We start from the raw sequence: 25996 nt of genomic DNA, 5'->3' as shown, positions 1-25996 counted from the left end.
ACTAAAACCAATGTATTGACATGAATAAATCTTAAATTCATAATACTAAGCAAGAAAAAAATAAGTACAGAAGACAACATTCAATATAATACCATTTATATGAAGTTTCAAAACATGCTATATAATAGACTATATTGTTTGGGAACATCCATCTAAGTGGTGAAGATAAAAAAATTCAGAGACAGCACAGTGCTCAGGAGCCCAGCATCGGGGCCCAGCCTTCTGGGTTTGCACGTCAGCTCTCCCTTCACCAGCCAGGTGCCTGTGGGCAGGGCCTGACGTCTCCGTGCCAGCCGCCTCATCTCTCAACTGGGGACGTGAACAGCTCAGACCTTGTGGTGACCGCAACAGGATTACACAAGCCAATTGCACACACAGGACTAAGAACAGCAGCTGCCCATAGAAAGTGCTCGCTCCGTGGTGTTTGCTGCTGCTGTTATTATTAACCTAACACCTTAAAAATGGTCCTGCTCTTTGCTCTAGTAATCTCATTTCCCGGCTCATATTCTGGGATCTAAGATTCCTTAGCACTCTAAAACAACCAGATAAAAGCAAGCTCTAAAACTTCTTTGAAAGTTAAAATAAAATAAAAACTTTTCAACAAAGTAAAGGCTATCCACCTTCTAATACTCCATGTAGAATCTATACCAATTTTTCATTAAGGATGAGCTAATTACAAAAGGTGATTGGCAATTTACCTGATGTGGTTCAAATCAATTATCCATTTTGCAAAAACTAATTTTGGCTCGTTTTCACAGAGACACTTACATGCTGCAGGCAGGCATCCTTACCTCCTCAAGGAAACAGCTGAAGTTCTGGAGGAAATATTTCCAATTTACATAGGGGGTTAGATGAATTCTTAGTGTCCTCAAAAAATAATGATACTGACTATCTGTGAGTTTGTAACAGAAATCCTTAATAACTTGTCCAAATTCTGTAGCCTTTATAAATCCTGTGTCCTCTTTATCCAATGCAGAAAATGCCTAAAAAAACGGAGAAAGAAAAAAAAGATGGTAAATGCTACTATTGTCAAGTGATTATTTCAAAAACATTTTCCTTAAGTATCATTTCTGCTGAATGCAAACGAAATCTAGTATATGAAAGTCCCCTATAAATTCTAAATTACTAAATAAATGCACCATTATTGAAGGACTAAGACAGGAGGATATGCACACAGGATGGGAGCGTCTGAGTTCCAGAGAAATTTACCTTATTTGCTCCTATGTGGATGAAGAGTGAAGAGGAATTCTGGCCCCAGGCACCCATGACCTAACAGAGCCCTCACCCCTGCTCCCAGGAGCCCTGTTTGACAGAGGAGAGGGGAGAGTAACGTGCTGAAGTTCTCGCGACTCTTAAACTCCAGGTCCTTTAAGCACAAATGACTTGTAACAGGAGGCTCAGGAGAGATCCCACTGCCTCGGGGCAGGTGTCTCAAGGCAGGAGTCTGACTTTGGGAGCAGATAAGGGAAGGGTCATGGGGCCACCCCTCCGCCACCCCTCCACCCACCATAGGCTTTTACACTGAGGCTACCGTCCTCTCCTGACCCTCAGCCAGAGCCCGAGGGGCCTCACATATGAGAAGACCCCTGCTGCCCGTGCCTGTGCTGGAGGGGCTGGGGTACACATTGCAAATCCAGCAGCATAGTAGTCAAACTGAAAAAGTGCAAAAATGTGCTATAAAAAGAAAACACATTTTTTTCCATCTGTCGAAATAAAATCATTCATTTTTATTGCACTAGGAAATCTGTATCAAGTGGTAGATTAAGATCTTTTTTTTTTTAAGTAAGAATTTAATGTGCCTGCAAACCCCAAACCAAATTCCCCTGTTAATTCTCATTCAGGGATAATTAGGCACACCCCATTGGCTCACGGGGGTGACGGTATATGTGTAACCAAATTAACCTTAAAATTACTAGATAGTTTCAAATTTGTACTTAGCTCGTAGTAATACGAGGTGGCTGTGTACAGTGGGACATTTCCCTGGTCCTACAGCCAGGAATGTCTTTGGACCTAGGCTCTGTTGCCCACTATAAGTCCTCAATCTCTCTGAACTTCAGCTTCTTAGCTATAAAGACGGACTTAATTCAGAGGGCAGTTGTAAGTTTTACTAAGTTACTGGAAAATGCCCTATCCAGGTACTAAACGTTGAGGACAGTCACAAAAATGCACATGGCAAACTGGGTGCTTTGTGCTACTGGGCAACTGGAGGCTTGTGGCATGGAGGGGGCACTGTGCAATGCTCAGCAGGCCTAAGAGGTGACCCTGGGTCCAGCTTTCTCTGGCCACAGGAACTGCACTTCCCTGGGTCTGTGTGCAAACCCAGCCTGCCAAGGCACAGGGCCGGTGGAAGAATCAACTGTGAAAAGGCTTAGAAAACTGTATGTTATATAAAAGTGAGGTACTGTTAGGCCATTTCAGAAACAAGACGCGTGTGAGGCATCTCCACTGACATATACAAATGCGTAGATATGTCGGGGTCCCCTCTGATGGCTATCCGTAGACATCATCATCCCCTCCTCTCCGCACTGCCCCCTCGTGCCCCATCTCCCTCCGATCCATCTTCCACACTCTCTCACTCAGAATCGCATCGCCAGGAGCATTTCTCAAAAGTGAGAGCCACAGTTCCTCACAAGGGTTCCATGGACCTCAGCTTGAGAAACATCCTGATAGCTGTCAAGCAGTGCCACTTTAGGTTAGAAGTGGGCAAAGCCATCCCGCAAATGGGTTTATTTGGCCCGCACAGTGCTTTTGAAAAATCTGAAATATGTGCTGACATTCAGAAATCAGGAGACTTACAGCTTCTCATAAAAAATGACAAGATCTAGGGACTCTGGGCCCACTGTCCAGCTCAGCGACAGTCGGGTGGGGTGAGGGGAGGCTGCCTTTAGCCAGGCTGTGCTCCCCGGCTTGCTGGGGCCCCGTCATCTATTTCACTCCTGGCCCCTGTGGACATCTGAGTTCGTGAACCTTCCTAGGTGACCACTGGGCAGGGCAACCTCAAGCACAAGCTCTGGCGCTGGCGGTCTGGTAGCACCTTGTCACGTGTCTCCAGGTGACCCACAACATGCGCCTACTAAGTTTCCTTAGATAATCATGAAAATAAAGACATAAAAATGCAAAATCCTCGTAAAACTCTAAGCGACTAAAGTCGATTTCCAAAAGTCATGGATAGTGAACAGCACAGCTCAATTAAAGATCCTCAGGACTTTAACTCTTCAAACCACTTGGATTTGGACAAGACAGGCTGGGACAAGCCCACTTTCCCCTTTCTAGCCACGTTCCTGGCTCTGCTACATATTCCCTGTGTGACCTCGGGCAAGTTTATTCACTCTGAGCCTTAATTTCCCCTCCTGTAGAGTGGAACCAGTAATCCCACCTTGCAAGGTTATGATCAAAGAGAAAAAAAGACTCATGGAATCTCATCAGGGCTGGTGGCCCACCAAAGCACCCAGGGGACAGAGCAGGCTGTCTGCAAAGCTACTGGGGAACCCTCTCCCCAGTGCAACACTGAATGCTCAGTGCACAGCCAGGACTTTGTGACGTCAGAGGGGATTTTCACTCTGGGGACTTAGTGCACATGGCCCTAGGGGTTTTCAGTGGCTCTTTAAGTCTGGTTTGGCTGGGGTTGTTTGGGCTGTGGGTGCCAGCTTCCCATGGGAAGTAGGAAACTCATCGTGGGCCAGTCTGGGGACCACCACCTTTCCAGGAGCGTGGTTCCAAAGCACTCTTTCCAAGGACACCAGTGTGGTTAGCAGCATCATTCCACACTCCCTCTCAAGTGACACACAAATGTAAGCTGTGCAATGACAATCTACTTGGGTGACTCTCCTAGCTCCTGGTGGCCTAGTCTCTGTGCCACAGCCAGCCCCACTCAACCTCTTCAAGACCACCTTTCATCCCTCATCTCTGTGGGCCCGTGCCTGGCCACACGGAGAGCTCACTGGATGTGCCAAGTTCACTCTTGCCCAAGGGCCCTGTTCTCTACCCTCTGTGACCGGAACCCCCTGACCTCACCCCACACCCAGGATTTGCTAAGTACTGAGCACTTGCACCTCGAGAGCAAGTGCTGGGGTGGAATCGTGGTAGTTTTCTGTAGGGCAAAAATGGATACACATTTGTTCAAATAAACAATCTGCTCTTGATGAGCTAGACACGCCAAGGAGAATGGAAAGAGGCAGGAAGGGTCCTGGAGGAGTGGGATGGCTGAAAGGCGTCTGCCCGAGTTGCGATGAGTTTTCCCAATAAAGCACGTTCAGTCTGCCATACCTTTAACAAAGCGGGCTGGGAAGACTCGACCACCTCCTGGATGTTCTTCACAACCTCCTCTGGGGCCAGCGTGGAAAAGTTGATTGGCAGGCTCTCCTCTTTCTCTTTCAGCTGAGCTCTTGCCAGCATGCTGTTCTCCAGCGCTCTCAAGAAGTCAGCGTAACTGACAGAATTATCACGCCAGCTGATTCCCCAACTTGTCCCCAAAGAAAGAGAAGAATGTATTAAAACCCACCCTACCACTTAACTCATTGAACAAACAGTTGCTGAACACAGAACAGTGTGGCAAAAGTGAATAATTTTGAGACACTGTTCCCTGCGCCGTAGGTGTGTACATGCCAGTTAGCTCTGCTCGTAGGCAGGTGCACACAAATACTGCCACAGAGGGAAACAAGGGACGGGCTACGGGAGGTGAGAGCACGGCCACTGCCAGCTGCGGGGCCACAGGTGCCCTGCCTGGCACAGCAGGGCTCACTGCTTGGCAGAGCAGAAGATGGTAAGGGGGTTCCGGCTAAAGAATCTAGTCCTAGGACCAGGGAAGTTGACAGTGCTTGGACGGGAATGTGGCATCTCCAGAGCAGCATGACGGGGAGGTGACTCTGAAGCCAGCCTGTGCGGTGGCGGGCAGGTAGGTCCAGTAGTCTGGATGGAGGCTCCCGTGGCCATCCAGGCCTGAACGGTAGGGCTGGACTTAGAAGTAGCAATGGAACTTGAAAAGAAGGGAAAATGTCAAAAGACTGTAAAAAGGAGAAGAAGAACTGAATAAAATACACGTCAAGTTCTTTTTCAAGAGTGGTTGAAATGAAGTGGTCAAGCCAAAAGCACTCAGAAGATATTTTGCAAATAAAAATTCCCCCTGAATATATATCTCAAAAAGGGCATCCATGTAGAAACAGAGGTTCCTTCATGTTCTCGACTCCAACACAGAAGAAATTACCTCTAAATTCTGAAAGACTAGATTGTGAGATAAAATCGAAAAGTTTCATAGAACATAGAATACACCTATTAAAGATGTAAAATAATTCAAAATAAAGTTGAATTGCATTCAGAGTTCACATTGCTGTAACTTCAGCTCTCTGGGGAGTCCCCTGGCACTCAAACACCTAAACTTTCTTTCAGCAGGACGGGGTGCAAGTGTCCAAGTGGAGCCACTTGCAATGTTGGTAAGCCGGAGAGAGAAGTTTCCAGTGACTCACATATCTGCTTCTAAAGAAGACGAGCCAAAAGCCGAGTTTTCCAACCCACAGCTGCAGAGCAGCCTCGCACAGGCCCCGCGTCGGGTCGGCTCGCATGATGGAGACACGAAGGAAAAGGACAATTAACACTATTTCATCAGCAGGCTAAATTGCCAATGTGGTATTAAGATGTAGTAATAAAATCAAATGCATATGCTAATCTCCTCAGTAGTATTTAGAAAAGTCTATTTTGGATCTAGAAAAGAATAATCTACATATGATTACAAATAACAGAGATGTTTATCATCAAGGGGTCTTTGAGAGGAAACAAGCAACTAAGCGATGGATCCTTATTAAGGTTTCAACGCATAAAAAAGTTGATCACCCCCATTGAAAGGTGGACTACAGAAATTCCACAATCCTTTTGTTATTGTTTATAAAAGTATCAAGTCTAACTATGTTTTAACAAGACTCTCTTATAATCATTTAGTTAGTTATTTATCTGCTGCTATTTTCCCATGATTTATTCATTGAATGCACATGAATTCCTGTTCAGCTGGCAACAGATTCAGTGAGAGGAGATCCTGTTTAAGGAAGAAAAAACCATACAGGCATTTGAGGATGAATGTCCCTCCCTTTCTCTGTACACACACCCTTGTGTGCATACATGCTCTGGACTTCTCACAGCTCAAACACAATGGAGCAACGTCTTCAAAATTTTAAGGGAAAATGATTTTCACTCTAAGGATTCTGTGCTCAGATAAGCTGTGTGGGGAGAATTTTTAAAGACTTCAGATCAACAAGAACTCAGAAAATTTACTTTCTGTCTATCCTTTCTTAGGAAATTACTTCAGGGAGTACTCCAGCAAAAGAAGAATGTAAGTCAAGATATAAAGAGATGTGGGATGTAGGAAACAGGGGCTCCAACCCAGGAGAACTGTGGAGGCAGTCCAGGATGCCCTGGGGGCCAGGCTCTGGGATGGAGGTGCCAGAGGAAAAAACTCAAGAGAACAGAAAGTGGGATAGAACGCTGGGGAAACCTGCAGGTTGACAATGTCGGATTTTACCTGAGCCCTGTTCCTCCTAGAAAACAGAAGTGGCCAAAGAAATCACCCCACCCTGTATGTCCTTGGAAAGGGCTACTACAAAGAACCACCTTTTCTGCACTAGGCTTAGAAAAGAATCAAAGATGCTCCCAGGTTTACCTCTGACAACTTAGACACAGACCTTCCAAATTCCCCTTCTCATTCTCATTAATGATTAGCTGAACTGTTTGTACCCACTGACTAGTCTGGACAAAATACCTGCTAACCTGACCACAGTTTCGTTAAGCTTCTCTCCTTCCCCGACCCCTGAACTTTGGCCCACCTCGGCGTGAGCCAGTGTGGGAATGGGGAACAGCCATGCCTGAATGGCGCCTCCTGAGACTGACCACAAGGAAAGGCATTTCTTGCCCCGTCTGTCTGATCACGCTATTCACTCATCTCACTCTCCATGCTAGATGCTTTCTCGCCTTGTTCACTCTTCCCTATTAAAGAAAAGCCCTTTCCTCCTTGACTGTTGAGATGCTTACAAATTTCATAGTTGGAGCATTCTTCCCATTGCAAGAATCCTCCTCTCCCTATTACAATATTGCAGTAGTCTTTTCAAATGGAGTCTCTTTTACCTGAGTATGAATTTGTCTTTATTTGACAAGGTAAAATAAAGGCAAATAATGCAAGAAAAACAAAGAGTATATTAGAAACTCCAGGAGACAAATAACCTATCCAATATAATTGTAGTATAAATATGAAACAAATTTAACATGTTGCTATGGAATGAATGTTTGTGTCCCCTCAAAATTCATATATTGAAATCCTAGCCCCCAAGGTGATGGTGTTAGCATGTGGGGCCTTTGGGAGGTGGCTAGGTCATGAGGGCAGAGGCCTTATGAATGGACCTAGTGCCCTTGTAAAAGAGGCCCCAGAGAGACCCTCATCCCTTCTGCCTCCCGAGGATACACTGAAAAGATGGACATCTATGAACCAGGAAGCCCACTTCCTTCACCAGATGCTGAATCTGCCAGTGCCTTGATACTGGACTTCTCAGCTCCAGAACTGCGAGAAATAAATTTCTGCTATTTACAAGCCAGCCAGTTAATGGTATTTTGTTATAGCAGCCTGAATGGACTGAGATAAATGTAGTATGATTTTCAGCAACAAATGAAATCTATGAAAGAAAATCTATTTGACATTAAGGCCAGAGGCTCAGGGCTAGTACTACTGAGGGGGAAAAAAGCTAATTTTCATTCATTACTTGTTGACATTGAACAATACTTAAATAGTTATAATAATGAAATGGTGTTTAATGATTTTCAAGTTTTAGAAGCAACCTATGAACCAAGTGGGAAGGACTTGGTTGCAGCCAGAGGATAGAAGGTTAAATTTAACTACCTTTTCCAAAGTACAAACCAAAGTGCAGCTGCCAAAAGATGGGACATGGAAAGAGGAGAAAGTGGTGGGAAGAGGAAGGGAGCTCCGACATGTGTAGAGCTCAGAAGTGTTGCTCTCATACTTGTAACAAGAAACAAGCTGAATAAACTGAATACCAGTGGTTTTTCTTGGGCCTATCAGAGAGTCAAGACCACAGGGCAAAATGTCACCCTGTAACCTGGAGAGACAGTTGGGACCTGTTTTCCTAGCGCAAAGCTTCGTAGCCCCAGGCTGGCAGGGGCACCCACACGCTAACGCTGACAAACCAGTGAAGGCTGCGAGTGGATTAGAGTGAGAGCAGGAAGCTCCAGGACCTACTCTTAGCCACCCCCGCCCACTTCCATGGGCTTTACCAGCAGGAATCCCACCAGCTTCTCACAGTGAAGATCTGGGAAAGGTCCCCTTGTGGTGCTGGCAGGGGAAGGGGAAGAGCAATTCTTGTAAAATATGTCCAGGGTCTTCTCCACAATGACTTTCCAAGGGAAAAGACTTTACCAAAGCCTATCTCAGCTTTGGGGGAAGCACAGTTAGCCAACTCCAGCCCCCTCTAGCCTTCCTGTCTTACTTGAGGGAGGAAAAAAAAAGCTAAGAAACATTTCTAAAGGTTGTAGCCCAGGAACTCAGCCCACTAAAAGACTGAGATTTAATCACAAGACTAGAATGTTTCCCCTCCCAATACCTTACCACTACCTTAACCCAGCTCCAGCGTAATAATGACGGATTACAACTGAAAGAGCTGCAAAACACAGTCTCTATTTAAGAGGGAGTTCCTAGGGAAGCCCAAGAAAATAGGAGAAGCAAAAACAAGGACACCGGAAGAAACCAAAGCCTTTGGCACTGACAGCTATGGCAAACACTAGCCACAGCCCACCTCCTAGCCAAATTATAAAATCTCACACTAAAGCCCTGTTTACCTCAGTTCCTGTCTGGCTTTCTAAAATATTAACAAAAAAACTACAATGCATGTAAAAAGGCAAGAAAAGACAGTCTAAAGAGACCAAGCAAGCATCGGAAGCAGACTTGAATATGACACAGATTTTGAAATGATCAGACAGGGGATTTAAAATAATTATAGTTAATACGTAAAGTGCTCTAATGGAAAAAGTAGACAACATGCAAGAACAAATGGGCAATGTAAGCAGAGAGGTGGAAACGTTAAGAAAGAATCAAAAGGAAATGCTAGAAATCAAAAAACGCTACAACAGAAATGAAGACTGACTCTGAAGGCTCATCAGGAGACCGGACGTGGTTAAGGAGGGAATCAGTGAGCTTGAAGGGTGTCAGCAGAAACTTCTCAGACAGAAATGCAAAGAGAATAAATAGTGGGGGAAAATAGGGCAGAATATCCAAGAACTGTGGGACAATTTCTAAATATCAAAAATCTGCATAATTGGAATACCATAAGGAGAAAAAAAGAGGAACAGAAAAAATATTTAAAGTAATAATGGCTGAGATGTTTCCAAAATTAAGTGTAGAGACCAAATCACAGATCCAGGAAGTTCACAGAACACCAAGCAGGATAAATACCAAAAAATCTACACCTGTGCACATTATATGCAAACTGGAGAAAAAAACTAAAGACAGAGAAAATCTTGAAAGAAGTCAGAAAATCTTGGGGTAAAAAAAACTTCCCTATAAAGGAACTAAGATAAGAATTACATCAGACTTCTTGCCAAAAACCATGCAAGAAGGGAATGGACTGAAATATTTCAAGCGTTGAAAGAAAAAAAAAAAAACCCACCAGCCTAAAATGCTATAACCAGTGAAATTATCCTTCTAAAATGAAGGGGAAATAAAGACTTTCTCAGACAAACAAAAACTGAGAGATTTTATCACCAGCAGCCCTGCCCTTCAAGAAATGCAAAAAGTCATTGTTCAGAGAGAAGGAAAAAATCATACAGATCTGCATAAAGAAAGGGTTTCAGAGAAGGAATAAATAAAGGTGAAAGAGAATCTTATATTCTTATTCTCAGTTGATCAAAGTGGTAATAATAACAATGTATTGGATGATTATAGCACATGGGTGAGTGAATGACAGCCACGTTATTAGGTACAGGAGGGAAGGATTAGGAATACTCTGTTGCAAGGTTCCTGTACGTCCTGTGAAGTTGCATCATGTTATTCGCAAGTGGGCTTAGGCTAGCTGTGAATGTATACTGCAAACTCTAGAGCAAGCAGGAAAAATTGCTTTAAAAGCTGGGGTAGGACTGCTAATATTCTCCCCTTACAAAGTGGGGGACATAAGATTCGTGCATTCAGACAGCGCAGCTAAATTACACTGCAAGACAGAAATGCATATGAAGGAGTCAGAGCAGGCAATTAACTCTAAGTTATTTCAGTGTGGATAAGACTTGCAGTTAAATAAGGTGGCTTGAACACACATATCTAGTTTTGTTCCCACTCAACCCTTCTGTTATAAAATGACAGGAAAGGGAGTTTTAACAAGGCATAAGGAAGTGGTTCTCAAAGTGGGGTGCCCTAGCACAGCAGCAGCAGCAGCAGCCTCACCTGAGTCCTTGTTAGAAATGTCAACTCTCAGACCTACTGAGTCAGAAACTTTGGGGGAGGGGCCCACAACTGAGTTTTAACAAGTCTCCCCGTGATTCTGATGGTCACTGGAGTTTGAGGACCACAGGCAAAATCCCCTAAGGACTAAGAGAAGGTGAAAGAAGACAACAAGTGCTGGTGCCCCTGCGGATGAGTGTGAATGAATGTCTGAGAATCCAAGAAATCACCTCCTAAAGCCAACAGAAGGAATGTGGGAAAGAGGTAAACCTGCATACTCTGCAAATACTCTCAGAGACTCTGGAATTGGTGGTATAAGCTCCATCTAAAAGTAGGGATAAAAGGGGTTAAAATAGAAGGATTGGTTAACACATTAACTGCCATGTGAGTTGTATTTAACTCACGCTAGTTTTGAGCCTGGGGCCTTGTGAGGCATATGTAACTCAGGCATCTTCACCTTGGGAGCCATGAGAACTATTTTTCAAGTTGCATATAACTCACGCACAGTAAACAATAAAAAATAACAAATTTTTCATTAAATTAGGAAGGATCGTTTTGTTTTTGAAATTTTTATTCTATTTTCATAATAAAACACTGTGGCCCTGAGGAAAAAATATTTTTCTAGTGTGGCAGTCAATGTGGGAAGCAATTAGACCCCAGAGTCCTCTCCAAACCCCATGTGGCTGGGTGCCTGTCCCTACCCGGCAGAGGGTCTGGAGGCGTATTCCCTGGAGATGGTGTTCCCGAACGGGAGGGCAGCTCCCTTGTTCAAGGTAGGGAGGGCTCCCAGTGAAAAGAGGGGGATTAAGTGAAAGTGTCTACACTGACTCTACCCGTTTCCCATGGCTCTGTAACAAAATACCACATGCCTGGTGGCTTAAAACAACACAAATTTATTCTCTTGAAGTTTTGGACACCAGAAGTCCATAATCAGCTTCCTGGTGCTGGCCCAGCTGTGCTCCCTCTGGAGATTCTGGGGGAGAATCTGTGCTCTGCCCCTTCCAGCTTCTGCCAAAGGCGGGCTCCTGGCCACACCATTCCAATCCCCACCTCCCTGGTCACATGGTCCCACTTCTTCCTGCATCAAATCTCCTTCTGCCTGCCTTATTTATTTATTTACTTATTAACTTATGTTTTAGAGACAGGGTCTTGCTCTATCACCCAGGCTGGAGTGCAGTGGTACAATCATAACTCACTGTAACCTCTAACTCCTGGGCTCAAGGGATCCTCCTGCCTCAGCCCCCCAAGTAGCTAGTGCCTGCCTCTTATAAGAACACTTATGAAGACAGGACAGGTAGTCTCCTCAAGATCCTTAGCTTAATCACATCTGTAAAGATCCTTTTTCCAAAGAAAGTAATGTTCACAGGTTCTAGGAATTAGGCCTTGGATCTCTTTAGAGGGTATTATTCAGCTTACCACACTGACTGGTGAAACTTCCAGCCTTCTTCCCCCAGTCAGCTCATAGAGTATGGGCAGGAGAAGACCAAAGAGTCTTCTCTTCTTGGGTTGCCACGTGTAGCAAACCAACAAACCAACAAGCCAAACCCAGAGGGATACCCAGTCAAATCAGAATTTCAGATAAAAATATGTTTTTGGTATATCAAAAATATTGTGTGAGACATATTTAAAAATTATGGTTTCTCTATAATTTTAATTTAACTGTGCATCCTATGTTTTATCTGGCAACTCTATTCTCTGAGCAGGCCAAAAGAAAAGTTTTAAGAATACTGACACTGGGTGCCCTCAAGGAAACTACATGCCAGATTACCCTACAGTTCAGACCAAAGGGAAAAAGCTCTCCCTATCTGCACAGAATTGCTAATCCACGTTGTAGTACCCTGCATTGTTAATATAAGCATATTTTTGAGGAAAGTATCTAACATAGAGCATAGTTTTAAATAGCAACACTGAGGAGAGACTTCTCAGGTAAAGAAAACCTTTTTTAAAAGTCTATTGCTAATATCTTTAGAGAAACGCATCTATGAAACAAGAACATGATGCTTTTAAAAAGGAACACTCAAAGAACAAAAATGAGCTCTAGTAATCAGAAATATAAGTATTACAGCAGAAACAAAAATCTCAAAATAAGGCTCAGGAGCCACAACTGAGAAATCTATGAGAAGGTGGAGCAAAAAGAAAAAGAGATAAAAATAGAAGAGAAAGATTTAAAAATATATAAGAACAATCTAGGCAGTTAAATATTTAATAACAATAGGAGTTTCAGAAAGAACAGGAGAGGAACCCCTTAATAAAATAAATCAAGAAAATTTCTGAGAATTGAAGAACATGAAAAGAGCCATCTTTATCAAAAGATGAAGCTGAAAGATCAGCTGAGGTGTCTGAACACACTGATAAGAGATTTCACAATTAGGGGTGAGTTGGGGATTTAATTCGTGATAACGAGTACAAAGGAAACTAAATGAACAACGGTAAAAAATAAGATAATTTAACTTCAGGGGAAAAGTGCTACATAGAAAAGAAAAGTAATCAGCTAGTCATGGCAATGTAGGTGCTGAATGTGGATCTAACCCCGAATGTGACACAGCAGCATGGTGAGTACATGGAGAGAAGTTTGGGTTGTTTCCCTGGGGTGATGGCATGTGATGAGTGGAAAAGAGTTAAACCCACATCTTCCTGGTAGGATGTCAATAGACACTGCCTAAAAGGGATAAATCAACAAGGAGCAATACATGCTTGTCACTTAGAAAGAGGGACATTTGGTACCAAAAGACATCAGCCCAAAGCGTTGAAGGCTGTTGACTCTAGTGAGGGGAATGAAGGCCATGGCAGGGCCAAGGGGCCGCTGTTTCCAGTGATGAGCCTTGTAGAACCATTTGACTCCTGTCTAAGTGCCTGAATAACTTGGATAAAATAAAAACATGTTTAAAAATGCTGCTGCTGCTGCTAACACACATCAGGAAGTTAGGCATTCATTTGTCAAACTGCTTTCTCTTTCTGCTTTTGGTTTACTCAAACCCATTCTAACATAGCCCAGCCAAAAGGAATATGAGGTTATTTTAATGTCAAAAGGCTGTTTGAATGGACATATGGAAGACATAAAAGCAACTTGGCAGCATGTTTTTCGTACAGTGAGAAACATGTGTAAGCTAGTCAAAAGAGACCTGCTTAGAAGATTGGTCAGCTCCTCTTCCGTGAGAGAACAACCGCATTCTTGCAGTACTTTCTGTATCCTGGATATGGCTATGTAGCCATTTTTAGATTTATCAATTTTGGTGAGTGCTTTGCTGATATCTTGATAATGGTCCATAAGCTTATCCCTGAAAAAGGAATTGTTTCAGACACACCCTAAAATCAGCAAAACAAACAATTTCTTTAAAGTAGACGTTTCATGATCATTCTAATGTGATGATTTGATGGTTCATCTAAGAACTAATTTTGAAGATGTTTTATAGCCTCAGTGTAATATTTACATTCAAAAGTATCCCAGAAAAAATTACAAATCTGCAGCATTATCACTTTATTATTACTATCATTAGCCAAACTACATTAGAGAAATTACAATCTTGTCTTTTTACTAGAATTGGTACTTTTAAAATGGAACCAAGAATTATAAACATATAGTGATATTACACAGACATGTGAAATACACATTCACTCTCAATAAATCCTTCTTGAGCACCTATTACGTGCCAGGTGCTGCTCCAGGGGTTGGAACACATGCAGTGAATCAAACAGGCATCCCTAGAAGAATCTCCATTCCGGTGGGGGCAAGATCTACAATAAACAGAAGAACAAGGACACTGCACGGTTGGACGACAGGTTAGCAGGCAAGAACAAGAGCCAGTCAGGGGGCCTGAGGATGCCCAAGTGGTAGAGGGTTGCAAGTCTAAGTAGGGAGGTGCAGGTGGGCCTCATTGGGTGTGTGACATTCCAGCAAGGACTACCAGGCAGCGAAGGAGTCAGCTGAGGGCCCAGGGAACGGCAGTGCCAGGCCCTCAGGAGGAGTGGGGGAGGCACGGGGCCCTGCCCATGCCGGGGGCAGGGGAGTGTCCCGTGACTCCTCATTTAGTCAGGTATTTTTATTAAGAAACGCAGCCACTATTTTGTGTGCATCAGCAGACAAACCAGGAGCTGTGTTGTCTTCCTCATGTGCAGTCTCACATTTGATCTTCTCAACAACCCTGCAAGGGGGTGGGTCTTCTTGTCCCCATTATACAGACAAGGAACAGGACAGTGCCGGACCCAAGGGCAGAGTCAGGACAAGCCCAGGCCTTTCCCTGGCAGCGAGGGAGACAGCATCCTGTTGTAGTTCCCAGCTCCAGGGCTGATTTTCTTACAGAATGCACTGAAGTCTCTATGATTCAGTTTTTCAGTTCTGGAAAATTCTTCTCTGACTTAAAAAAAAAACATTGTTAAGGGACTAAAGAAGTATGGAAATCTTTAAGAATAAACAATCTTGCACTTGACCTATGGTGGAGTGATTATAAATTCTATAATTTCAGCTCACACAGGTCTCTGAAAAGCTCTTTCTTAACAAACTGAACAATATGATTGTCTGATGTGCTCGGACTTGATCTTGGCTTTGGGGCTATCCCTCAGGGAAAAGAATGTGCTATAAATTCTAAAAACGAAATCTTTGGTGGTAATTGTCTACCATCTCAGACACGTATTTGTGGCAGAGGACAGTTCCTTGAGCATGTCTAGAAAAAATAATCCACAGGAACAGAAAAGTCAGAAATACAGGAGAGGTGAAATTCAGTGGGAATGTCCAGGGTGATAGAGGGAAGTGACATTTACTTTGAAGCTACCTTGGAGGCCCTACTCCTTTCCCTTGCTGGCCTCCAATTTGGAACTGGCTCACATGACATTTGAGCACTTAATACAAATGAGGCACATTAACTGCTCCGTGCGTGTATACCAACAGTAGCAACATTTTGGATTCCCTTACAGGTGTACATTGAATTCAGTCCCATGTTACAAAATGATTACTCGTCATCACAACTATTATATTCCACTTAATCCTTCAAAATGAAAGCAAATGGAGGTATAAAAAAATCAAAACATTTTTTGAGATACATATTTTTAGAAAATTGAGGCATTCAGTATTTCTTGGACCGGTTTCTAGGCAGTAATTATTTCCCTTGCAGAGTAAACATGTGCAGAGTAAATGAGGGTTTAGCACGCAGATCACAGCACACTGCCAAACAGAAATGGTGTCAGCCGACACTCGGTGGCAAAGCTGCTCTGCGTCCATGTCTAGTTCCTGGTCTGGACAATGAGACAAAAGGCTGAAGAGGGCACTGTCATGGCCAGTAGGACAGCCACAGACCCCTCACACCTGCAGCCTCCCTGGCCAGTGCTATTGAAAACTTGCTGCCTCTCAGTTTGCATTCTAGAATGGGCTCCTCTTATGTGGCTCATTCACTGTTGCTATTCTGATTCTGAAGCTCAGGCAAAAAAGAGCAAGGCATGGAAAATAAATGTAAGTTTAAAAAAAGGATTTTTCTTAAACCTACAAAATGTATTTAGGGCACTCAAAACAAAATTAATTCCCTTAGATTTAAGAGAAAAATACAAAATTTTGGTCACTTTAATTGAACATGACTCCCATCTATCAATCTGATCAGAGTTTCACTATAAATGAGAAGGTAAAAAAAAAATCCTACAAACATTGACTCTTAGGGCTCATCGGAAAGACCTGCTGACAGTGAAATTTAAAAATATCCTGAAGGGCAAGGTCACTTGGAAATTTTTGCAAGCTGATATTTTTGAGAAAACAGAAGTTGGTCATGCATTTGTCTTCTTTACTAACAGAGTAGGGGCATGGCAAAGAGGAATGGTGACAGTGAATTAGTTAACTGAGCTTGGTGGTCTGAAATGCACTGTCTCACAGCACATAGAGCCACAGACCCATGCTCCACCCAGCACAGAGACACAGGCAGAGAAAACATGTGCCGTCAGCACCCAGGATGCGCAGTCTCTCTCCTAGAGCCTCATTACTCACAAGTGGCAGGAGAGATGAGAAGAGAAGACACGAGTGGGTAATGAGGCCAACCATGTCTGGTAAAGATAAATTCCACATTTTCATTAGCTTTATGGCATATTTGATTTATACCAATCTTGCACATATTTTACTTTGAATTTTACAAACTGAATTCTCTGCCTTCAGGCTTCATAACTCAGTAACTTAGACATAATTCAGAGGTGTGTTCAAACTGCTTTTCTCTTAAACCCCATTTAGCTGTTACTTTTCATCCCTGTGTCCTTGGCATTCTTATTTCCTATGGGTATTATTTAGCAATAACTCATTCATTTGTTCAGGTGGTATGCGAAGTGATGGAGACAGAGAGCTGAATCTTGCCTTTTGAAATGACAGACAGGAGTCAGATGCACAAACAGGTAGGAGCAAGACAGATCTAAGGCAGAGACACAGAGCAGCAGGACAGAGCCACACACATAGGTAGTGTGGATGAGTGACCAACAAGGATTGAGACTAATGTCTATTTGCCAGTAAAATCTGTCTTATTGCTATATGGTCACATCATACACAGCCCAATTTTTTCCTAAGCTATAAATGTTAAAAACATGACATAAGCAACTAGTTTTAAAATTTGAAAGTAAAATTTGAAATTCAGAGTGGCTTAATGGATTAAAAAACAAGACTCACCTATATGCTGCCTACAAGAAACAGAAACTCACTTCCTCTATAAAGACACACATAGACTGAAAGTGAAGGGATAGAAAAAGATATTCTACACAAATGAAAACAAAACAAAACAAAACAAAACAAAAAAACCCCAGCCAGAGTAGCTATACTTAGATAAAGTAGATGTTAAGTCAAAAACTATAGAAACAAAGATCATTGTATAATGCTAAAGGGGTCAATTCAACAAGAGAATATAACAATAGTAAATACATATGCACCTAACACTGGAGCACCAAAATCTATAAAGCAAATATTAATAGATCTACAGGGAGAGATAGACTGCAATACAATAATGGTAGGAAACTTCAACACCCCACTTTGGGCAATGGAAAGATCATCAAGGCAGAAAATCAAAAAGAAACATTGAAGTTAAACTATACTCTAGACCAAATGGACCTAGCAGACATTTACAGAACATTTCATTCAATTGCTGCAGAAAATACATTCTTCTCATCAGCACAGAGAATATTTTCCAGAATACATGTTACGTTACGCCATAAAACAAGTCTCAAAAAATCCAAAAAAGTCATCATATTAAGTACAAGTATCTCTTCTGATCACAACAGAATAAAAATAGAAATCAACAAGAGGAATTTTGGAAACTGTATAAATACGTGGAAATTAAACAACATGCTCCTGAATGACCAAGGGTCAAGGAAGAAATTAAGAAGGAAATTCAAAATTTTCTTGAAATAAACAAAAATGGAAATACAACATACCAAAATCTATGGGATGCAACAAAAGCAGTACAAAGAGGGAAATGAAAAGTTGTTTTTTCAAAAAGATAAACAGAATTGACAAACCTTTAGCTAGACTAAGAACAAAAGAGATAAAATACAAATAAATAAAATCAGAGATGAAAAAGGAAACATTACAACTGAGACCCCAGAAATACAAAGGATCATTAGAGACTACTATGAACAACTATATGCCAACTAATTGGAAACCCTAAAAGAAAGGGAAAAATTGGGGGCACATATAACCTATCAAGATTGAAACATGAAGAAATAGAAAATCTGAACAGACCAATAATGAATGATGAGATTGAAGCAGTAATAAAAAGTCTCCCCCCCAAAAATCCCAGGACCTAACAGATTCACTGCTGAATTCTACCAAAGATTTAAAGAAGAACTAATACTAATTCTATTTAACTATTTCAAAAAATTGAAGAGGATGGAATACTTTCAAACTCATTCTACAAGGCCATCATTACACTGATATCAAAACCAGACAAGGACACAACAAAAAAAGAAAACTGCAGGCCGATATCCTTGAAGAACACAGATGCAAAAATCCTCAACAAGATACTAGCAAACCAAATGCAACAACACATTAAAAAGATCATTCACCATGATCAAGTGGGATTCTTTCCTGGGATGCAAAGATGGTTCAACATACACAAATCAGTCAATGTGACACAACACATATATCAACAGAATGAAGGACAAAAGCTATATGATCATTTCAATAGATGCTAAAAAAGCATTCAGTAAAATTCAACATCCCTTCATCATAAAAACTCTTAACAACTTGGGTATAGGAAGGAACATATCTCAACATGATAAGACAAACCCATAGCTAATATCATACCAAATGGGGAAAATTTGAAAGCCTTTCCACCGAGATCTGGAACAATACAGGATGCCCACTTTTATCATTCTATTCAACATGTTACTGGAAGTCCCAGGCAGAGCAATTAGGCAAGAGAAAGAAATGAAAGGCATCCACTGGAAAAAAAGAAGACAAATTATCTTTATTTGCAGATAACATGAGCTTATATTTTAAAAATCCTAAAAACTCCACCAAAAAACCTCTTAGAACTGACAAATGAGTTCAGTAAATTTGCAGGACATAAGATCAACATACAAAAATCAGGAGTGTTTCTACATGCTGAAAGTGATCAATCTGAAAAAGAAATCAAGAAAGCAATCTCATTTACGATAGCCACACACACAAGAAAGCTAGGAAGAAATGTAACCCCCAAAGTGAAAGATCTCTACAGGGACAACTGTAAAGCACCAATAAAAGAAATTGAAGAAAACACAAAAAATGGAAAGATATCCCACGCTCATGAATTGGAAGAATTAATATTGTTAAAATATCTATGCTATACTACTGAAAGTAATCTACAGATTCAATGTAATCCCTACCAAAATACCAATGACATTCTTCACAGAAATAGAAAAAATAATCCTAAAATTTGTATGGAACCACAAAAGACCCCAAATATCTAATGCAAGCCTGAGCAAAAAGAACAAAGTTGTAGGTCTCACACTACTTGGTTTCAAATTATACTACAAAGCTATAGCAACAAAAACAGCATGGTACTGACATTCGAACAGTACCAATGGAACACATAGATCAATGGAAAAGAATAGAGAACCGAGAAATAAATCCATGTACTTACAATCAACTAATTTTTGACAAAGGCACCAAGGACAATGGGGAAAGGACATTCTTTTTAATAAATGGTGCTGGAAAAACTATATATCCACATGCAGGAAAATAAAACTAGATCCCCATCTTTTACCATATATGAAAATCAACTCAAAATGGATTAAAGACTTATAAGACCTGACACTATGAAACTATCAGAAGAAAACATTGGGGAAACACTACAGACATCCGTCTGGGCAAAGATGTTTTGGGTAAGTCCTCAAAAGCACAGGCAAGAAAGGCAAAAATAAACAAATGGGATTACATCAAGCTAAAAAGCTTTTGCACAGCAAAGGAAACAATTAACAAAGTGAAGAGATAACTTACTAAATGGGAGAAAATTATTTGCAAACTATCCATCTGACAAAGGTTAATAACCAGAATATATAAGGAACTCAAACAACTCAATAGCAAAAATCAAATAATCCAATTTTAAAATGGACAAAAGACCTGAATATACACTTCTCAAAAGAAGACATACAAATGGCCAAGAGGTATATGAAAAAATGCTCAACATCACTGACCATCAGGGGAATGCAAATCCGAACCACAATGAGATATCATCTCACCTCAGTCAGAATGGCTACCATCAAAAAGACAAAAGTAACAAATTCCAGTGAGGATTTAGAGAAAGGAGAATGCTTGTACACTCTTGGTAGGAGTATAAATTAGCACAGCCACTATGGAAAACACTATGGAGGTTCCTCAAAAAACTAAAAATAGAACTACCATATGATCCATCAATCCCACTACTGGGTATATACCCAAAAGAAAGATATATCAAAGCGATATCTGCATTCCTGTGTTTATTACAGCACTGTTCACAATAGCCAAGATATGGAATCAACCTAAGTGTCTACCAAAGGATGAATGGATAAAGAAAATGTATCTCATATATACAGTGGAATGTTATTCAGCCATAAAAAAGGATGAAATCTTGTCGTTTGCAGTAACATGGATGGAACTGTAGGTCATTATGTTAAATGAAATGTCAGGCACAGAAAGACCCATATCACATGTTCTCACTCATATGTGGGAGCTAAAAAAATGGAGTTCATGGAGGTAGAAAGTAGAATGGTGGTTACCAGAGGCTGGGAAAGGAAGGAGGGAGGGAGAGATGAAGAGAAGTTGGTTAAGGGGTATACAAATACACTTAGATGGAGGGAATAAGTTCTAGTACTTAATAGTACAGTGGAGAAATTATAGTTAATAATTTATTGTCTATTTCAAAATGGCTAGACCAGACGATATGCAGTGTTCCTACCACAAAGGAAAGATAAATGTTTGAGGTGATAAATTATCTCAATTACCCTGATGTGATCATTACACATTGTATACATGTATAAAAATATCACGTGTGCCCCAAATATGTACAACTATTAAATATCAATTAAGAAAAACTGAAAATAATCATGTACAATCCCGCTACCCAAATACAATATATTAGTAATTTCTGCAGGGCATCTTCTGGTCTTTGTGCACGGCCACATACATCAGACGTCATTCCAATCACGGACACACACTGCTCAAAATTTCACTGCCAGTGAGCCCTTTATCATAAACATGTTTTCCATGTTCTCCCTCAATAATTTCAATAGGTACGTACTATTTCATATTCTTTTGGGCCACACTTTACTAAGATAGTGCACTAATTTGGGATTGGAAGGTATTCCTTTTGTTGTTGTTGTTGCTAAAGACACACTACAAGTCTTACCTTCCAATCACTAAACTGTTGGCCTCTTCTGAATTATTTTTTGGGATAAAGTTCTCAAAGTAGAAGTGGTGAGTTAAAGAATATGTCGGTTCATTCATTCATTCAACACATATTTGCTGGGTGCCAATTAGGTGTCAGACACTGAGCAAAGTGACAGACATCCCTAGGTGGGCCAAGTGAGGGGCCAGGCACTGTGCCACACACAACTAAAAAGGATAATTTTCAAGGGTGACCTGTAAATATGAGAGAATGATATGAGATCGTGACTGGGTAAGGTGGAATAGGCTTACAGCTTTCTAGCTACTATTTGACTTGGCACTAATGTCTAGAATCTACAGCATTGAACAAGTATAACAATTTCACTACAACTTTGCTGGCACTGGAAAGTTTCATTTTAAAACAATTGTCACTGCAAGGGAGCGTCCACGTGATAGTCCCGCAACACTTCTAAACTCACCTGGCGGGCACAGCCTTCTCCGTGTTCTGCTGCAGCTCCTTGGTCTCTTCTTGTACCTGCTGTGGCTTCGTGAAATGACCCATGAAGTTGAAATAATCCTCTGCATAGGGCCGATGGACAGTTGGGGAATAGTTAATACCCAATTTCTGTAAAAACTCTTGGTAAGTAATGTGCCCTTTTCCTTCAGTGTCATAGCTTAAACAAACAAAAACAGAAACAAAAAGGTCTCATCAGTAGACACTAAGGTGCTGGGGCTCAGGGTTCTGGCAGTTTCTGCTCCATCTGTGAGGAGCTCAGACTGGGTTCTTCTCCATTCAGTGTGCCCTGCAGCCCAGCAGCACCGGCCTCCCCTGGGAGAGTGCGAAAGGCACACTCTTGGGCCTCTCCCTGGCCGGGTCTGACCTGCATTCGTACAAGGTCTCCAGGTGACTCGCAGGCGCAAAGTTTGCAAACCATTGCTCTAAGCAACAGAATGATCCCCTCACATACGGCCTGCCCTGAGAGAGCGCCCCTAGCGTCCCCTGTCATTCTGTAGAAATGCAGTTGTGGGCAGAGAAAATTAAAATCAACCCCTCCACATATTCAACGGTTTTTTTTTTATGAGCACCCACATGTAAAAGGAACTGTGCTAAGGTTTAGAAGAAAATTCTTCAAAAGCATATTCAATCTTAAAACTCAAATAAATGAATGCCACTTGATTCAAGATGGTAAAATTTCCATTTTCTCCTTGAAGAGATGCCAATTACATACAGCCAATGAGAGAGACCAGTGAGGAAAACAAGATAAGAATTATGCTATGTGGCTTTTATGTCGTTTTCTATTATTGAGATTTTTCTCAATTATAACTCATTAAAAGAGGCATAATGGAGGGTTTTTATCTCCCCACGTTATTCAAATAGAATAGAATTACTTCAATAAAAATTTTAAGGCAAATTGCCAATTTTCTTTAAAGAAAAAAAACCATTTATTTTTACAGAAAGATCTTGGTCCTCATCTGATCGATAAAAATGGCACTTATGGATGTGATTTTCCCCAGATGAACTCAGAGTTCCAAGGAATGAGACTATATTTAAACAATTTTGTGAGCATAATTCTTCCATCAGGACGCTGTTTGGGTACTTGTCTGAGCGGAAGGACACGCGTTTTCCCCTGCGAAGCAGAGCGTCTCTCCGTGCTGTTCTCTAACTGAGAGACCCTGGAGGAGCCACAGAGCCCCTGTCGCTCGGACACACTGAGCCCGTGTGCACAATGGCTTCTGCTGAATAACAATGCAGAAGTGTATTTGTTTACCCGAGTTCTTGTCCTCAGTGGGTGGGGTGGCGGGTGGAAGAGGAGGGTGATACGTTTGTGTAAATGCTTCACGCACTTGGGCTAAAATCTGCAGAGGATCCCAGGTGTTGGAAGGCCACCATCCTTCCTGAAGGCCATGTGGGCCCGTCCCCCCAGGTGCCCCAAGAACCCGAGGCCTCTCCCTCTCCCTGCTCCTTTCCCTCTTGTGCCCTAGAGATCTGCAGCCCCCCTGCCCTGCCTCTGACCTCTACCTGCCTGGTCCCAACATGGACTCCACCTTACAAGGGAAGGAAATGCCCCCTGGCGATTTCTTTCAACACAAGGAACTGGGAGTCAAACACCAGCTCACAGGCTTGGAGACCCCGGCAAGAGCCCATCATTGCCTCCAGCAAAGGGCTTCCCCCACCGCTGCCGACAGGACAGCTGCAGAACGGGGAGTTTAGCTTCTGATCACCATACCTAGGAAGGGGAAAGGACTGCCATTTCTTGAGCTTCTAGGGTGATCCCAGGGTCATGCCTCTCTCCTTGAACTACATCAGGACTGTCACTTACCTTGTGCCACCAGAATGATGTAAGAACGCAACTCTGGCAAAGACATCCCCTGCATAAAGCTCCCCAGGGGCTCTGCCTTCCTAAGGGAGGTTCCTGACAGAAGGGTCCACAGGGCACCCACCTGACAAGCAGCCCCCAGGCAGCGGTGGACCTGGTTTCAGAAACCTCTGTCTCCTCCCAAGTCAAAAGTAGGGCAACCCTGCCTTCCTCTGAGTTCCTTTAGGGCGTGAGGAGGACGGATGGGTTAGTGCACGTGGGACCCTGAACCAGGCTCAGATACACAGGGGTGCAAGCCGGCGTCTGCCATTGCTATTTGCCACCCAAAGGCTCTACCACATTCTGTCATTCCAGTTTCTAAGTCAATGTCTTATCTCCCTATGAGACAGCAAGTTCCCCGAGGAGAACTACGCCTGATTCATCATTACAAACTCACAGGGCCAGCAACATGCCTTGCACAAACTAAGTTATCAATTCATATCTTTTGAGCTAATGAATGTGAAGGAAGTGTATTTCTGAGGGAGGACTCCCCTCTTGGTGTGTTGTGCTCAAGAGATTATCAACAACAAACTCTAAATCATGACACTTGAGCTGAATGAAAAGGCACTTCTTAATTACTTCATTAATAAAGATTACAAACATTCTATTCTCATCGCAAAGGAACAGAAGACCAGATTGCACAATTGCAACTAAAATATTGTTATGAATCTGAATAATAAGAGAGTTAATTCAGCTTACATAACCTCACCCTTCATTATATAATCCTTTGTGTAACATTTTAAAAAATCAACTTGCCTATAAAGGTTGAATTTTAAAATGGTTCAGCAACAGATGTGCTAGGAAAAATGTGTACATAAACAGAGGATCCATAAAAACTCACATTTGCATATGGCAATGGCCACTAATTTATGATATAATCAGATTACTCTGCCCATTTATTGTACACACAGCAATTCAGCTGTGTACATAATTTGGATACATTCATATCGATTGTTTTGCTTTGCTGGGAAAGCCTTAGCCCTATACGCTCAGCTTAGGCACTTGATTCTTACATAAATTTCACAAGTGCCTTCGAACACCACTGGCCCCAGAGTTAGAAGGCATAGTCAGGAGGGTGGTATAAGCCCCACTGATGGCCCAGGCCAGGCAACAGAGGCAGATGTGGTGCACTGTGCAACTGAGGACACAGGAATTCTCTCAGGTACCTTCTTGGAGGGTGGTCTGATAGCTCAAATAGCTGATCTTGAGAAATAAAAGTGTCCAGCTCCCAATGGGCACATTCGGGAAGTTCTGATGGAATCACAGATTAGCCACCATCTGCTCCAGGGTCCACCCAGGACCCGGATCCCTCCTCCATGCTCCCCAGACAGTGGTGGTCCAGCCTTGCATATAGCCATGCCAGCGATGAGAAACCCAGTCCTCCTTCAAGGATTGCCTGCTGGAGTCCTAGCTGACTTTAATTACTGCAAAGTTCTTGAGGCTGAGCTAGGGGCCTACCTGGCCAGCTTGTCTCCAAGTTGAACCTTCTTCATATGAGGGCTGTGGGAAAGTGTCCACCACGTAGCATGAAAATTACTTATGTTAACAATGGCTGGATACTTTCCAGACACTCCTGCTATACAGCACTTTAAAAACTCAACTCCTACAATCACATGGCATTAAATCTTCTCTCTTTTTTTTTTCTTTTCTTTTTGAGACAGAGTCTTACCTAAAGACTCATCCCAGCTAGAGTGCTGTGGTGTCTTCATAGTTCACAGCAACCTCAAACTCCTGGGCTGAAGCGATCCTCCTGCCTCAGCCTCTCTACTAGCTGGGACTACCGGCACTTACCACCACGCTTGCTACTATTTCTATTTCTATTTTTAGTAGAGACAAGGTCTTGCTCTTGCTCAGGCTGGTCTAAAACTCCTGGGCTCAAGCGATCCTCCCACCTTGGCCTCCCAGAGTGCTAGGATTACAGGCGTGAGCCACGGTGCCTGGCCAAATCTCTTTTCTAAGCTCAAGACCCTGTTCATTCAACCTTTTTGAACCCTTCCCCATCTCAAGGCTCTCTGTCCAGATGTTCCACCGGCTGGGCACTGAGTAGGTTCTCTCTAGGCACTGCCTGGGTTGAGCCAACAGAAATGACCTCACTTCCTGTGAACTGAAAGCCCCAAGGCTTTCATTCCTCATGAGCTGCTGCACGTGACACAGGCGCTTTTTCATAGTCTCTTTTTTTTATATTTGAACACTTGTATACAATTTGCGTACCATTTCAAGAAATGTGCATAAATTATCTCCAAAGCTTTCCAGCACGTCTGCCTGGTAGCTGGTTTTGCACAGTGAATAATCCACACAGATACTTCTCAGCCTGCTGCTTTCTTACTTTGGTCTTCTCTTTGGTGCGTTTTTGTAATACACCCTCTTTATAGCTTTCCCGCAAAGTTTGTTTTACATCCACAATAGCCAAGCTCCATCTGATGAAAG

General features: G+C 42.3%; 1 protein-coding gene across 2 annotated transcripts in view; it reads right to left on the bottom strand.

The window, feature by feature from the left end:
* The window catches only part of EFCAB6 (EF-hand calcium binding domain 6), a 221200-nt gene that overhangs the window by 46892 nt on the left and 148312 nt on the right, over positions 1-25996 (bottom strand). For both annotated transcript variants that reach the window (XR_006735936.1, XM_045554715.1), the window contains 4 exons: positions 21692-21886; positions 13540-13695; positions 4267-4462; positions 792-983 (listed from right to left, as the gene is read on the bottom strand). Coding sequence is in view for 1 of the 2 variants with exons in the window: in XM_045554715.1 (XP_045410671.1) it covers positions 792-983; positions 4267-4462; positions 13540-13695; positions 21692-21886 (739 nt within the window). In the remaining variant the exon portion in view is untranslated. The remainder of the gene's footprint in view (positions 1-791; positions 984-4266; positions 4463-13539; positions 13696-21691; positions 21887-25996) is intronic.

Source organism: Lemur catta, chromosome 6, assembly GCF_020740605.2.
Source record: "Lemur catta isolate mLemCat1 chromosome 6, mLemCat1.pri, whole genome shotgun sequence".
Taxonomy (NCBI): Eukaryota; Metazoa; Chordata; class Mammalia; order Primates; family Lemuridae; genus Lemur; species Lemur catta.
The sequence above is the reverse complement of the archived record's forward strand: the minus strand, read 5'-3'. Positions and strand labels throughout refer to the sequence as shown.